The sequence below is a fragment of the Nomascus leucogenys genome, chromosome 10, assembly GCF_006542625.1.
Source record: "Nomascus leucogenys isolate Asia chromosome 10, Asia_NLE_v1, whole genome shotgun sequence".
In the NCBI taxonomy this organism is placed as follows: Eukaryota; Metazoa; Chordata; class Mammalia; order Primates; family Hylobatidae; genus Nomascus; species Nomascus leucogenys.
Window position 1 is genome coordinate 44,042,091 of NC_044390.1, and position 14,056 is coordinate 44,056,146.

Here is a 14,056-nt window from a genome sequence, read left to right on the forward strand (position 1 = left end):
CAGCCAGAGGCAGGCCCGTGGCTTGGGGGAAATTCCTGGGCGGGGAGGAAACTGACCAACAGCTGAGTTACGCACACACAGCAGTTCCTGTTTGAGCTGCCTGACTTGGGTTTTAAATACAGCCTATTAAGGCAATTAGAGAATTGGTTCCAAAGTTTATCTCCTCTGATTCCCAAAGATAAAAGAAGGCATAATTTATTTTATCTTTAGGTAAAAAGTGTAGACGATTTGGGACCATCTGGTTTTAAAAAAATAATCTGACCTAGACACAAATGAACAAAACAAAAATGGTTTTGGAGAGAAATTGGTCTGCCTGACCCTCCCCTTTTTTGTGTGGCGTATCTAAGCTTCATTGCAAAAAAAAAAAAAAGTTTAATAAGGGTTTAATAATTACCCTTATTGACCTCTGTACCTTCTGGACTTCTTCCTTCGCTCCTGGGCACAAGACATGGCCATTCCTAGTGTTGGACCGTGCAGGCACGGGCGGTCAGCTGGGCCGCAGCTCCTCTGGCTCTGCAGGGTCACGGAGGAAGGTAAGGTCAATGGGTGATAGAAAGGCTCATGGCTCTCCTGGCCGGGGCCTGGACAGAGAATTTATTTAGAGAGAGGGTACAGTGGTGCATGGTTATCTACTGATTCAGTCTGGAACTGGGTTTCCTCGGCAATGTTTTCATTCCTTTCATCACTCAATGAAAAAGCACCTGGCCAGGAGCGGTGGCTCACCCCTGAAATCCCAGCCCTTTGGGAGGCCGAGATGGAAGGACTGCTTGAGCCCAGGAGTTGGAGGCCAGCCTGGGCAAATAGCGAGACTCCCGTGTTTATAAAAAATATTGTAAAAATTTAAAAAGTACAAAGAAAAAGTACCTGTATTGTGGATCTGTGATGTATGGGAGTGCCTTTAATCTTGGGAAGGAATTATAAGACAGACACTCCTTACCTGGACTTGATTCTGATAAATACATTCCACAATATTTTCATTTTTTTATTTTTTATATTTTATTTTTTTGAAACAGAATCTCGCTCTGTGGCCCAGGCTGAAGTGCAGTGGCACGATCTTGGCTCACTGCAGCCTCTGCCTCCCGGGTTCAAGTGCTTCTTTTGCCTCAGCCTCCTAAGTAGCTGGGATTACAGGCACCCGCCACCACGCCCAGGTAATTTTTTTTTTTGCATATTTAGTAGAGATGGAGTTTCGCCATGTTAGCCAGGCTGGTCTCAAATTCCTGGGCTCAAGTGATCCACCCACCTCGGCCTCCCAAAGTGCTGGGATTACAGGCCTGAGCCACTGTGCCCAGCCCAGGATGTTGTTAAATATTTTTTTACTTTTGAAAAAAAAATGAAGTTGGACCATAGAGGTAGAATGACTTTCAAGGCACAGGCACGTGGGCCAGGAGGCTCCCGGGGCCTGTCTGGGAGAGAGCTAAGCAAGCAGCTGAGCTTTGGAGAGCAGCGGGGAGCTGTGTTCCCCTGCCTGGACAATGTTAATGACTGACTTTGACTCTGGGGCCCAGCGCGTGAGCCCTGAGGGACTGGCAGTGGCCCCCACCTGCAGCAATAACCAACACTGTGCTTTTGGAGCCAGCTCCCCTAGACCAGGCCGAGCTTGCACTTGCGTCTTGTCTGCTGCCGCTGATCCAAGATTTAGCTGTGCGCCCTCCTTGCAGTCTCCTGGAACCAGCAGGAGGAAACATGGGGGATACTAGCCTGAGAAAGCGGAGAGAGGATGAGAAGTCGATCCAGAGCCAAGAGCCTAAGACCACCAGTCTCCAAAAGGAGGTAAGGCGGTCTCTGGCGGGGCAGGCCCTTTGCAGGTTAGGCAAGGGGGTCTGAACAAGGGGTGCAGGCAGTGAAATCCGGGCCGATCCCTAGTGACACGGCAGAAGATGTGCTTTTTGATTTGTGAAGTACATCTTTAAAGGGATAATCTCTGGACTTACTTCTCTTTCCCTCTCGCCAGGGAACTCTGCATCTTCTTTTTTTTTTTTTTTTTTTTGAGATGGAGTGTTGCTCTGTTACCCAGGCTAGAGTGCAGTGGTGCCATCTCGGCTCACTGCAACCTCCACCTCCCTGGTTCAAGGGATTCTTCTGACTCAGCCTCCCGAGTAGCTGCGATTACAGGCGCCCGCCACCACACCCGTCTAATTTTTGTATTTTTAGTAGAGACCGGGTTTCGCCATGTTGGCCAGGCTGGTTTCGAACTCCTGACCTCAGGTGATCCTCCTGCCTCGGCCTCCCAAAGTGCTGGGATTACAGGTGTGTGCCACTGCAACCGGCTGCATATTCTTTTTTTTTTTTTTTTTTTTTTTTTGAGACAGAGTTTTGCTCTGTCACCCAGGCTGGAGTGCAGTGGTGTGATCTCAGCTCACTGCAACCTCTGCTTCCTGGGTTCAAGCAATTCTCCTGCTTCAGTCTCCTGAGTAGCTGGGACTACAGGCATGTGTCACTATGCCTGGCTAATTTTTGTATTTTTAGTAGAGACGAGGTTTCACCATGTTGGCCAGGCTGGTCTCCAATTCCTGGCCTCAAGTGATCCACCCACCTCGGCCTCCCTAAGTGTGGGGATTACAGGCATGAGCCAACTTGCCTGGCCTGCATATTATTTTAAGTTCATACATAGGTGCTTTTGTGTGTTGGGCAAGTGTCTAGAGGGGCCAGTATTTTTGTTCAAACTAATGGCCTTTCCAGGAATGGTCAGAAAGGGCCTTCTTTTTAAAAATTAAAAAAAAAAAATTTTAGAAACAGAGTCGTGCTCTGTCACCCAGGCTGGAGTGCAGTCGTGCAATCATAGCTCACACAGCCTCGACCTCCTGGGCTCAAGCAGTCCTCCTGCCTCAGCCTCCTGAGTAGCTGGGACTACAGGGGCGCACCACAATGCCCTGCCACATTTTTAAATTTTCAAAAAATTTTTCTGTAGAGTCAGTGTCTTGCTGTGTCGCCCAGGCTGGTCTGAAACTCCTGGGATCAAGCGATCCTCCCACCTCGGGCTCCCAAAGTGCTGGGATTATAGGCGTGAGTCACTGTGCCCAGCCAGAGAGGGCGTTCTGATGGTTGAGTCTCCTCTAAATGCCTGTCCTTCCTACGTCTGAATGGCTGTAGTGATGGGAAGTACCGCCCCCAGCATAGCCTGTTCTGTCTTAGAGGCATCTATCAGGGACAGCCACTCTGAGTTGGGCTGCAGTGAGCAGCTGGGGCTAGCCCTGGGCCTGGAGGGGAAGGGAGCCTTGGGGCTGCGGGGGAAGGCAGAAAGGAGCTCCACACAGCACACGGCGCCAGTCTCAGGCAGTTGGGAGCAGCAGTTGCTGAGCATGGAGGGGCGGGGAGGGCTTCAGACTCCTAGGATGAGGAAAGGCAGCCCCAGGTGAGCTCAGGATGGCTTCTGCTTCCAGGGCAGAGGTGTGGGCGGGGCCTCCGAGAGCTCCCACGCCTGGCAGCAGAGAGGATGGAGGAGGGACGGGACCAAAGCTTTAGGGCTTGACCAGGGGGCTGGCAGTGGCCTGAAGGCTTGGCCTGGGACTGGGTCCCCAGGAGGCAGACGATGGGCTGCAGCACTGTCCCTCTCTGCCAGTCTCAGGCCTGATCTCAGCAAGGGCCTCTTGGAATCCTGGTGGGCCCAGTGGCCACAGAGCACAGCTGAGAAATCCCCAGATTCTGAGCTGGGGACAGGTGTGGCGGCACACACCTGTAACCTTAGCACTTTGGGAGGCTGAGGTAGGAGGATCACCTGAGCCCAGGAGGTCGACGCTGCAGTGAGTCATGATCGCGCCATTGCACTCCAAGCCTAGGTGACAGCGTGAGACCCTGACTCTAAAAACCGAAAATCTGAGCTGGGTCTACCCCTCAGGCAGCTTCAGGGTGAATGCAGACCTCACCCACATCAGAACCCAGGCAGTCCCTCAGCAGGAGGGAGGATTCTGGAGCCAAACTGCCAGTCCTGGGCAGGGCTGAGATGAGGAGGAGACCTGAGCCCGTCCCCTCCCTGTCCTGGAAATGTGCCCTGGCCCTGAAAGCTAACGCTGCTCCCTAGGGATCTGCTGGTGTGTGCAGAGTCCCCAGGGTGGCAGCCTGCAGCTGGGAGCCCCTCATCCCCTGCGATCTGACTTCAAGCCCTGCCTCTTCCCAGACAGGTGAACACAGGCGCTGGAAACTTCAGGCTCTGGAGATCTGGCCGGGGCCGCTTCTGAGGACAGGTGTTATGAGTAGGGCTTGAGTTGGACTTTTTTTCCCTCCTTGATTGGTGTATAATTTACATACAGTGAAATGTGCAGTTTTTTTTTTTTTTTTTTGAGACAGAGTCTCACTGTCACCCAGGCTGGAGTGTAGTGGCTCACTGCAACCTCCACCTCCTGGGTTCAAGAGATTCTCCTGCCTCAGCCTCCTAAGCAGCTAGGAACAGGTGCGCACCTTAAATGCCTGGCTGATTTTTGTATTTTTTTTAGTAGAGACGGGGTTTCTCCATGTTGGCCAGGCTGGTCTCGAACTCCCAACCTCAGGTGATCCGCCTGCCTCGGCCTCCCAAAGTGCTGGGATTACAGGCGTGAGCCACCGCACCTGGCCAAAATGTACAAATCTTTAGTGCTGAGTTTGGTGAATTTTGACAGATGTACCACCCCAGAAAGCTCCCTCTTGCCCTTTTCTAGGCAGGGCCCCAGCCCTGAATGCCTATGGCTGTGGATTAGTTTCACCTGTTCTTGAACTTCACAGGAATGGAACCATCCAGTGTCTCTTTGAGCTGGGTTCTGTTCTTAGAAAGCTCACATCCTAGCAAATGGCACTGGGCCAGGCACAGTGGCTTATGCCTGCAATCCCAGCACTTTGGGAGGCTGAGTTGGGAGGATCATTTGAGGCCAGGAGTTCGAGGCTGCAGTGAGCTATGATCTTTATTTCACAGTCCCCGAATGTTTCTGTTTCTGGGAGGCCTCCGTTGCTCACCCTGCATGGAGTCTCTGGCCAGGACTCTAGGCCCTGACTTCCCCCTGCTTTGGTGGCGCACTCCTTTCTCCTCCGCCCAGCTCAGAGGCGTATCCCAAGGGCCTTTCTCATTGGCGAGCTGTTGCCAAGTCAGCCTTTTCATTGAGGGCACAGGATCATGGTTAGGCACGTGGAACCTGAGCCGGGTCTCCCCCTCTCTAGCTGTAAACCCCAGACAGCCTCCTAACCTTTCTGTGCCTCAGTGTCCTCCTCTGTACCATGGGGGTGGCACAGTGTGGCCAGCTCGAGGGGCTGTCACGAGAATTAATCACGTTAATGTAAGCAAAGCTCCGGCAGTGGCGCCCCGGTGTTGCCAGGGCAGCCACCCAGGGTGGAAGCGCCTGGGGCATGGGCTTTGGCTGGGGCTGCCCTGGCCATACTGAGACAGGGTGGCACCTGGCCTTCTGGGCTGGGTCCGGGCGTGGCACTAACGACCTCTTCCTTCCTCCACACCCAGCTGGGCCTCATCAGTGGCATCTCCATCATCGTGGGCACCATCATTGGCTCTGGGATCTTCGTTTCCCCCAAGTCTGTGCTCAGCAACACGGAAGCTGTGGGGCCCTGCCTCATCATATGGACGGCTTGCGGGGTCCTCGCGACGCTGGGTAAAGAGACTTGGGTGCCTGGTGCAGCCCCGGAAGCATGCAGGGGCACGCCAGGCAGGTGCTACCTGTGCCAGCCCTCACCCTGCCACTATCCTTCTTGGCACATGTGTGGCAAACAGGTGTAAGTCAGGCTGGACTGAGTGTCCAACGCCGGAGCTCAGGGCCGTCCAGCGAGGGCGGACCACGGTGGGCCCCTCCCATACAAGCGCAGCCTCCACGGGGAGGAAGGCTCCCTGGGGCCGGGGCAGTGCCTCACAAGGGGCCTGTGGGCCCTTCCTCTCTGTGTTTCAGGCGCCCTGTGCTTTGCAGAGCTTGGCACAATGATCACCAAGTCAGGAGGCGAGTATCCCTACCTGATGGAGGCCTACGGGCCCATCCCCGCCTACCTCTTCTCCTGGGCCAGCCTGATCGTCATCAAGCCCTCATCCTTCGCCATCATCTGCCTCAGCTTCTCCGAGTATGTGTGCGCGCCCTTCTATGCGGGCTGCAAGCCTCCTCAACTCGTTGTGAAATGCCTGGCCGCCGCCGCCATCTGTGAGTACCCGAGCCCAGGGCAGGGGTCAGAAAAGACCTGGCATAGAGGGTGTCTGGGGACTCCGCCCTCAGCTCCTCCCCAGTGAGCTAAAGTCTCTGGCGAGAGCCCAGGCAGGGCCTGGCATCAGCCTTTGCGGTACTTGTGGGTGCTGCACACTGGGGACCCCCAGGCCCGTGGGGGCTGCAGGGAGGGGTGCCGCTGGCTGTCCTGCAGGGCAGAGCCTTGGCTCAGGGCCCAGCTTCCTCTCCCGGCATGGTGGCAGGTGCCTATAATCCCAGCTACTCGGGAGGCTGCTTACCATGCCCTGATAATTTTTCGCCATCTGAGGCAGCCTGGCTAAGGTCATCTCCAGGTTCTTTTAAAAGGTCCTTAAACTCCCATGTTCGGATCTGCCCTCTTGGAATTTGGGAGAGAATATGGTGGCTGGTGGGGGAGTAGGGGTGGGCCGCGGGCAGTGGCTCATGCTTGGAATCTCACCACTTTGGGAGGCTGAGGTGGGAGGATCGCTTGAGGCCAAGAGTTTGAGATCAGCCTGGTCAACACAGTGAGACCCTTGCCTCTACAAAAAATAAAAACATTAGCTGGGTGTGGTGGCATGCACCTGGCATCCCAGCTACTTGGGAGGCTGAGGAGGGGGGAATCACTTGAGCCTTGGACCCTATCTCAAAAAATAAAATAAAAGAGGCTAGGTGCGGTGGCCCACGCCTGTAATCCTAGCACTTTGGGAGGCCAAGGTGGGTGGATTACTTGAGGTCATGAGTTCAAGACCAGCCTGGCCAACATGGCAAAACCCCGTTTCTACTAAAATACAAAAATTAGCAGGGCGGGGGAGGAGGGTGGTGGGGTAGTGCGTGCCTGTGATCCCAGCTACTGGGGAGACTGAGGCAGGAGAATTCCTTGAACCCGGGAGGTGGAGGTTGCATTGAGCTGAGACTGTGCCATTACACTCCAGCCTGGACTACAGAGTGAGACTCCATCTCAAATAAATAAATAAATAAAAATAAAATTACAAAAATTGGATGTGAGGGCGATCTGGCAGGGACATCTGTCACCCCACTGATCGCCAGGGTTGATTCAGGTGATCTGGCTGGCTAGGCCAGTGTCCTCTTCCTCCCTCACTGCTCCACGTGCGTCCCTCCTGAAGCTGCGCACTCGGTGGAAGCGGATGGCCATCCCCGATAGAGGAGGACTGGTCTTCGGTCAAGGGTATATGAGTAGCTGCGCTCCCCTGCTAGAACCTCCAGACAAGCTCTCTACTAAAAATACAAAAATTAGCCGGGCATGGTGGTGTGCACCTGTCATCCTAGCTACTCAGGAGGCTGAGGCAGGAGAATTGCTTGAACCGGGGAGGCAAAGATTGCTGAGATCGTGAGCTGAGATCACACCACTGCTCTCCAGCCTGGGTGACAGAGACTCCATCTCAAAAAAAAAAAATTAAAAAAAGTTTAAAAATATATAAAAGACAGGAGACTCTCTCCAGGACTTTGCTGAAAACCATAAATGCAGAAACTGTCCCCACCCATCCAGTGTTCATCTCGACGGTGAACTCACTGAGCGTGCGGCTGGGAAGCTACGTCCAGAACATCTTCACCGCGGCCAAGCTGGTGATCGTGGCCATCATCATCATCAGCGGGCTCGTGCTCCTGGCCCAAGGTGACCCACGGGAGGGTGGGCCCTGCACGGGCACACAACAAATGCCCCTCCACTGGGAGCAGGAGCAGCCTTGCCCCACGAGCCCATCTCCAAGGAAGCATGGCAGGAACTCGGTGGGAGGGATCCTTAGTTTCAGGGCGTGTTTAATAAGCTGGGGTCACAATCATGCCCTTCTTTCCCGTGGAGATGCACTCAAGATCTGCCCGGCTGACACCCACCGTTCACTGTCTGGCTTCATTACAGGAAACACAAAGAATTTTGAAAATTCTTTCGAGGGCGCCCAGCTGTCTGTGGGAGCCATCAGCCTGGCGTTTTACAATGGACTCTGGGCCTATGATGGATGGTGAGGTGTCCTGAGATGACCCGAGTCTGGGGGTGGGTGGGGTTCTCCAGGTGACTTTAACTCCACCTGTCATGGAAAACAATGAATTCCCCTTTCTGGGGTGTGGTGTGACTCTGACATTCACCCTCACATTTCCTTTTTGTGAAGCATGTGACAACCTCTCCCCTTTATTCCCTGAGACACCTGCTCAGAGTGCTCTGTGTAGAACCCTCACTGGGCCAACACAGGCTCAGCCAAATCAGAGGCAGCCAGGGCCCAAGCTCAGGTTTTCTGTTTTGTTTTGGTTTTTTTTTTTTTTTTAGAGACAGGATCTCACTTGGTCACCCAGGCTGGAGTGCAATGGTGTGATCATAGCTCACTGCAGCCGCAAACTCCTGGGCTCAAGCCAGCTTCCTGCCTCAGCCTCCTGAGTAGCTAGGACTACAGATAGGAGCTGCCATGCCCTGATAATTTTTTATTTTTATGCTTTGTAGAGACAGTCTCTCTGTGTTGCCCAAGCTGCTCTCAATCTCCTGCACTCAAGCAATTCTCTCTCCTCGGCCTCCCAAAGTGCTGGGATTACAGGCGTGAGCCACTGCGCCCAGCCCCAAGCCCTTGGTTAAACAAAGAATACTCAATAGCACTTCTGTTTAACCTTGAAAATCATTAGGTTTGGGAGCCTCTCTGAATCTATTATGGTTTGGGGGACTGCCCTACAAAAATAATACCATATACATTTTATATATTTATCGAGTTTAATGGATGAGACTCTGTTTTTGTCCTTTTTTTTTCTTTTCTTTTTTTGAGATGGAGTCTCTATTACCCAGGCTGGAGTGCAGTGGTGAGATCTCGGCTCACTGCAGTTGCTTGAATCCCCAAGGTTCAAGCAATTCTCCTGCCTCAGCCTCCCGACTAGCTGGGATTACAGGCACCTGCCACCATGCACGGCTAATTTTTGTATTTTTAGTAGAGACGAGGTTTTACCATGTTGGCCAGGCTAGTCTTGAACTCCTGACTTCAAGTGATCTGCCCACCTCGGCCTCCCAAAGTGCTGGGATTACAGACATGTGCCATTATGCCTGGCCCATTTTTGTCCTTTAAGGAAGAAGCATGACTGTCTGTAATGATGGTCCTTCTCTCCTGCAAAGCATTTATAGATTTCATTCCCTTTTCAGACAAAGAATATTCCATTTTTTCAAAGCACCCTGGGGACTCACTAATCCTGATTATTCTTGAAAATCCGTGTGATTCCCAAGGAGGGCAAAGGCTCAACCAGCTGACAGATGTGTAGGTCTGGGTAGGGCCCCAGGCCCCACCACTAGCAGGGCCATTAACCTGGAAATAAATTCACCTGGAATTCCTGCAGGAGAATTTTTTTCTCTGGTAGAGAATCTTAAATGAGGCCAACATTTATTATTGTGGGTTTCATAATTGAAAAAGAAAGTCAAGGCGTGTGACGCTTGTTACTTTCCTTTTTCCAGGAATCAACTCAATTACATCACAGAAGAACTTAGACACCCTTACAGGTAACAGCTGAATCAGTGCAGAGGACAGTAGCCGGGCAGCCTGATTTCTCTTCTCTTGGTGAAGGCTGGAGCTGTTTCCCTGGGTATTCCATGATGCCCTTCCCAACAGTGAATTATTTCTTTTTTTTTTTTTTTTTTTTAGACAGAGTCTTGCTCTGTTGCCTAGGCTGGAATGCAGTGCTGCAATCTCAGCTCACTCATTTTTGTATTTTTTTAGTAGAGATGGGATTTTGCCATGTTGGCCAGGCTGGTCTTGAACTCCCGACCTCAAGAGATTCGCCCATCTTGGCCTCCCAAAGTGCTGGGATTACAGGTGTGAGCCACTGCGCCTGGCCAGTGAATGGTTTCTTATGAGTTCACTATGCACGCTTAGAGTTTGGTTTGTTTTGGGGCAGAGCAGTGGCTCTTAAGGGAGGGAAGAGTTTGGTCTTCCTTTATCTCTAGCTTATTTTGCTTTATAAACAGTTCGATGTGAACTGCTCTGGAGTCTGAGAGAGGCAGCATTCTCATTTGAAAATGTCTCACGTTCCTGCTGGGGCTCTGCTACCTGCGAATCTTCTCCCTGGGAGGGCCTCAGAGAGGGCGTCCATCTCCCATGGGAGGCTGTGATCTGAATGTGGGTCTCTGTGTCATTGCCCCTCCCAGAAACCTGCCTTTGGCCATTATCATCGGGATCCCCCTGGTGACGGCTTGCTACATCCTCATGAACGTGTCCTACTTCACCGTGATGACTGCCACTGAACTCCTGCAGTCCCAGGCCGTGGCTGTGGTGAGTGCGCGGGCATCGCTGCTGGCAGGGGCTGTGGCTTGTGGGAAGGAGTAAGGCAGGTGTCAGCACTGGAGGTGAGCTCCCTCCCAGGGAAGGAGGGCGATATTCACGAACGGGGACACAGACTGGGCACACACGGCATGGAGCTGGAGGCAGGGCCGGGCTAGCCAGGGTGAGGGTTCGACAGGCAAGCATGAAGCAAAGGCACAAAGTGCCAGGGAGTCAGGGGAGGTCATTATATTAGGCTGGTGCAAAAGTAATTGCCAGTTTTTAACTGGCAATTACTTTTGCACCACCCTAAATAATAATGAATCATAGAAGGTGAGAGGTGAGAGGCGTTGGGGTCAGTGAAGAGATGGCTGGGGGCCTCCTGCGGTTGCAAACAGACAACCAAGTGTTGGGGATTTGGAAGGTGGAGGAGACGCAGTTTGGGTAAGTGTTGAGGTCACTGACCACGAGACTGGGGGCTGTTAAGGTGGGAGGGAGAATTCAGCCATTCCGGTTGGAGTGGGGGTTCAGGGAAGTGAGAGGTGAAGGTGTCAGGATATTGAAGTGACCAAGAATTATGCAGCTGGGTATGGTGGCGAGTGCCTGTGGTCCCAGCTACTTGGAAGACTGAGGCAAGAGGATCGCTTGAGCCCAGGAGGTTGAGGCTACAGTGAGACATGATCACGCCACTGCACTCCAGCCTGAGTGACAGAGCGAGACTCTGTCTCAAAAAAAAAAAAAAAAAAAGATTTGGCCGGGCATGGTGGCTCATGCCTGTAATCCCAGCACTTTGGGAGGCCGAGATGGGCAGATCACAAGGTCAGGAGTTCGAGACTAACCTGGCCAACGTGGTGAAATCCCGTCTCTACTAAAGTAAATACAAAAATTAGCTGAGTGTGGTGGCACGCGCCTGTAATCTCAGCTACTTGGGAGGCTGAGGCATGAGAATCGCTTGACCCCTGGAGGCAGAGGTTGCAGTGAGCCAAGACAGCACCATTGCACTCCAGCCTGGGCAACAAGAGTGAAACTCCGTCTCAAAAATAAATAAATAAATAAAAATAAAATAAAGATTTATGCCAGGGAGTAGTGGATAAGAGATTTCTCTTGCCATCACAATAGCTGGAGATAGGTGAATGGCATTCTCTCTCTGCAGTGGAGGAGTCAAGAGGTTGTGCCCTGAGGTGAGGTGGGTCCCTGGGTCCCCTGGGAGGCCAGAATAGCTTTTGGGGGCTGGCCGCTCTTGGAGGCCGAGAAAGACCCTCAGGACTCATCTCGCTTCTCTCACCAGACATTTGGTGACCGTGTTCTCTATCCTGCTTCTTGGGTCGTTCCACTTTTTGTGGCATTTTCAACCATCGGTGCTGCTAATGGGACCTGCTTCACAGCGGGCAGGTAGGCGACCCCCACCATCACTCCCAGGGTGGACAGGGGCAGCGAAAGCAATATCACCCCCAAGGAAGACACACAGCTAAAATCCTCAGGGCTCTGCTGGGCAATACCCACGCCAGCACAAGTAGGAGACCCAAATCCAGGGAAGGGGTGTGGCTTGAACCCACACCGCAAACTGGCCAGGAAGGCATGGATGGGCCTGCACACAGGAACTGATCAAGGCTGCCTGGAATCTCAGCCTTTCCACTCCTGGGGGCCCTAGTTCCCAACATGGCGGGAAAGCTGCCCATGCTGAGGCGAAGGGAAGTGACGCCGCGTGAATGAGGCACTGGTTTTCCACGTGACACTTTTTACCTTTTCACCTAGTGATATTTTTCATGTAGTTATATTTCCTGAACATCTTCCCATGTTAATATACACAAACTAATTTGCTAATTAGCAAATTAATAAACAATAACCCAGAATTGGCTAACTTTCCTTTAAAGGGCCAGATGTTCCAGGCTCACAGGCTGCATAAACCTTTGTCACAGATTCTCAACTCTGCCTTGGTACCCAAAAGGGAACAGCCATGGTCATGTTCCAATAAAACTTTATTTGCACAAACAGCTGTGGTTTGCCAGTCCTTAGACCCACCTGGTCTGGAGACCGCCACTAGCTGTGTTGTATCACACTTTCAGATGTAGCATAACTTAACAAGTCCTTCACTCACACCTGGGTGTGGGTGGTTTCCATGAACGTTGCTGCAGTGAACATCCTCGAACACGTGTCTTGGCTCAGTTGTCCAGTGTTCTGAATGGATAGATTTAGGAGTGAAATTGACAATGCCTGTGTATGTTAAAAAATTAAATACTCACCATAAAATCATTCTTCTAAAGCCAAACCAAAATATATGTAGTGCTAGGCCTCCAACTTCGTTCTTTGTCAAAAGCATTTTGGCTAGATCCTTTGTATTTCTTTATACATTTTTAAATTTTAATTTTAATTAACTAATGAATTTTGAGGCAAGGTCTCACTCTGTCACCCAGGCTGGAGCGCACTGGCACAATCTTGGCTCACTGTAGCCTCTACCTCCTGGGCTCAAGCAATCCTCCCTCCTCAGCCTCTGGAGTGGCCAGGACCACAGGCATGTGCCACCACACCCAGCTAACTTTTGTATTTTTAGTCGAGATGGGGTTTCACCATGTTGCCCAGGCTCATTTCGAACTCCTGGCTCAAGTGATCCTCCTGCCTCAGCCTCCCAAAGCCCTGGAATTACAGGCATGAGCTATCGTGCCCAGCCTTATATTATTTTTGAGATGGAGTCTCGCTCTGTCACCCAGGCTGGAGTGCAGTGGTGCGATCTCGGCTCACTGCAGTCTCTGCCTCCCTAGTTCAAGCAATTCTCTGCCTCAGCCTCCCAAATAGATGGGATTACAGGCACCTGCCATCATGCCTGGCTAATTTTTGTATTTTTAGTAGAGGCAGAGTTTCACCATCTTGGCCAGGCTGGTCTTGAACTCCTGACCTCGTGATCCACCTGCCTCAGCCTCCCAAAGTGCTGGGATTACAGGTGTGAGCCACCGTGCCCGGCCGCCTTATTTTATTTTTAATTGACAAATAATAATTGCTTATATGGGCTGAGGCAGGAGGATTGCTTGAGGGCAGGAGTTCAAGACTAGTCTGGGCCACATGGTGAGACTCTGTCTCTACAAAAAGAAATTTAAAAATTAGCTGGGTGTAGTGGCCCATGCCTGTAGTCCCAGCTACTTGGGAGGCTGAGGTGGGAGGATTGTGTAAGCCCAGAAGTTCTAGGCTGCAGTGAGCCATGATCACACCACTGCACTCCTGCCTGAGTAACAGAGTAAGATCCTGTCCCTAAAAAATAACAACAATAATTGCATATATGTATGTGGTACAGTGTGATGTTTCAATACCTGTAAACATTGTGGAATGAGCAAATCAGGCTAATTAGCATATGTATCACCTCACATACTTCTTTATGGTGAGAACATTAAAAATCTACTAGCTGGCTGGGTGCGGTGGCTCACAGCTGTAATCCCAGCACTTTGGGAGGCCAAGGCGGGCGGATCATGAGGTCAGGAGATCGAGACCATCTTGCCTAACACGGTGAAACCCCGTCTCTCCTAAAAATACAAAAAATTAGCTGCGCGTGGTGGCGGGTGCCTGTAGTCCCAGCTACTTGGGAGGCTGAGGCAGGAGAATGGTGTGAACCCGGGAGGTGGAGCTTGCAGTGAGCCAAGATCGCGCCACTGCACTCCAGCCTGGGCAACAGAGCAAGGCTCCATCTCAGAAAAAAAAAAATCC

General features: G+C 51.9%; 1 protein-coding gene across 1 annotated transcript in view; it reads left to right on the forward strand.

The window, feature by feature from the left end:
• Positions 1–1,381: 1,381 nt before the first annotated feature.
• The window catches only part of SLC7A9 (solute carrier family 7 member 9), a 31,386-nt gene continuing 18,711 nt past the window's right edge, over positions 1,382–14,056 (forward strand). Inside the window, exons 1-8 of the mRNA XM_030820250.1 lie at positions 1,382–1,773; positions 5,423–5,570; positions 5,862–6,104; positions 7,633–7,758; positions 8,002–8,101; positions 9,562–9,606; positions 10,252–10,375; positions 11,652–11,755. Coding sequence (XP_030676110.1) covers positions 1,687–1,773; positions 5,423–5,570; positions 5,862–6,104; positions 7,633–7,758; positions 8,002–8,101; positions 9,562–9,606; positions 10,252–10,375; positions 11,652–11,755 — 977 coding nt within the window. The 5' untranslated portion in view covers positions 1,382–1,686. The remainder of the gene's footprint in view (positions 1,774–5,422; positions 5,571–5,861; positions 6,105–7,632; positions 7,759–8,001; positions 8,102–9,561; positions 9,607–10,251; positions 10,376–11,651; positions 11,756–14,056) is intronic.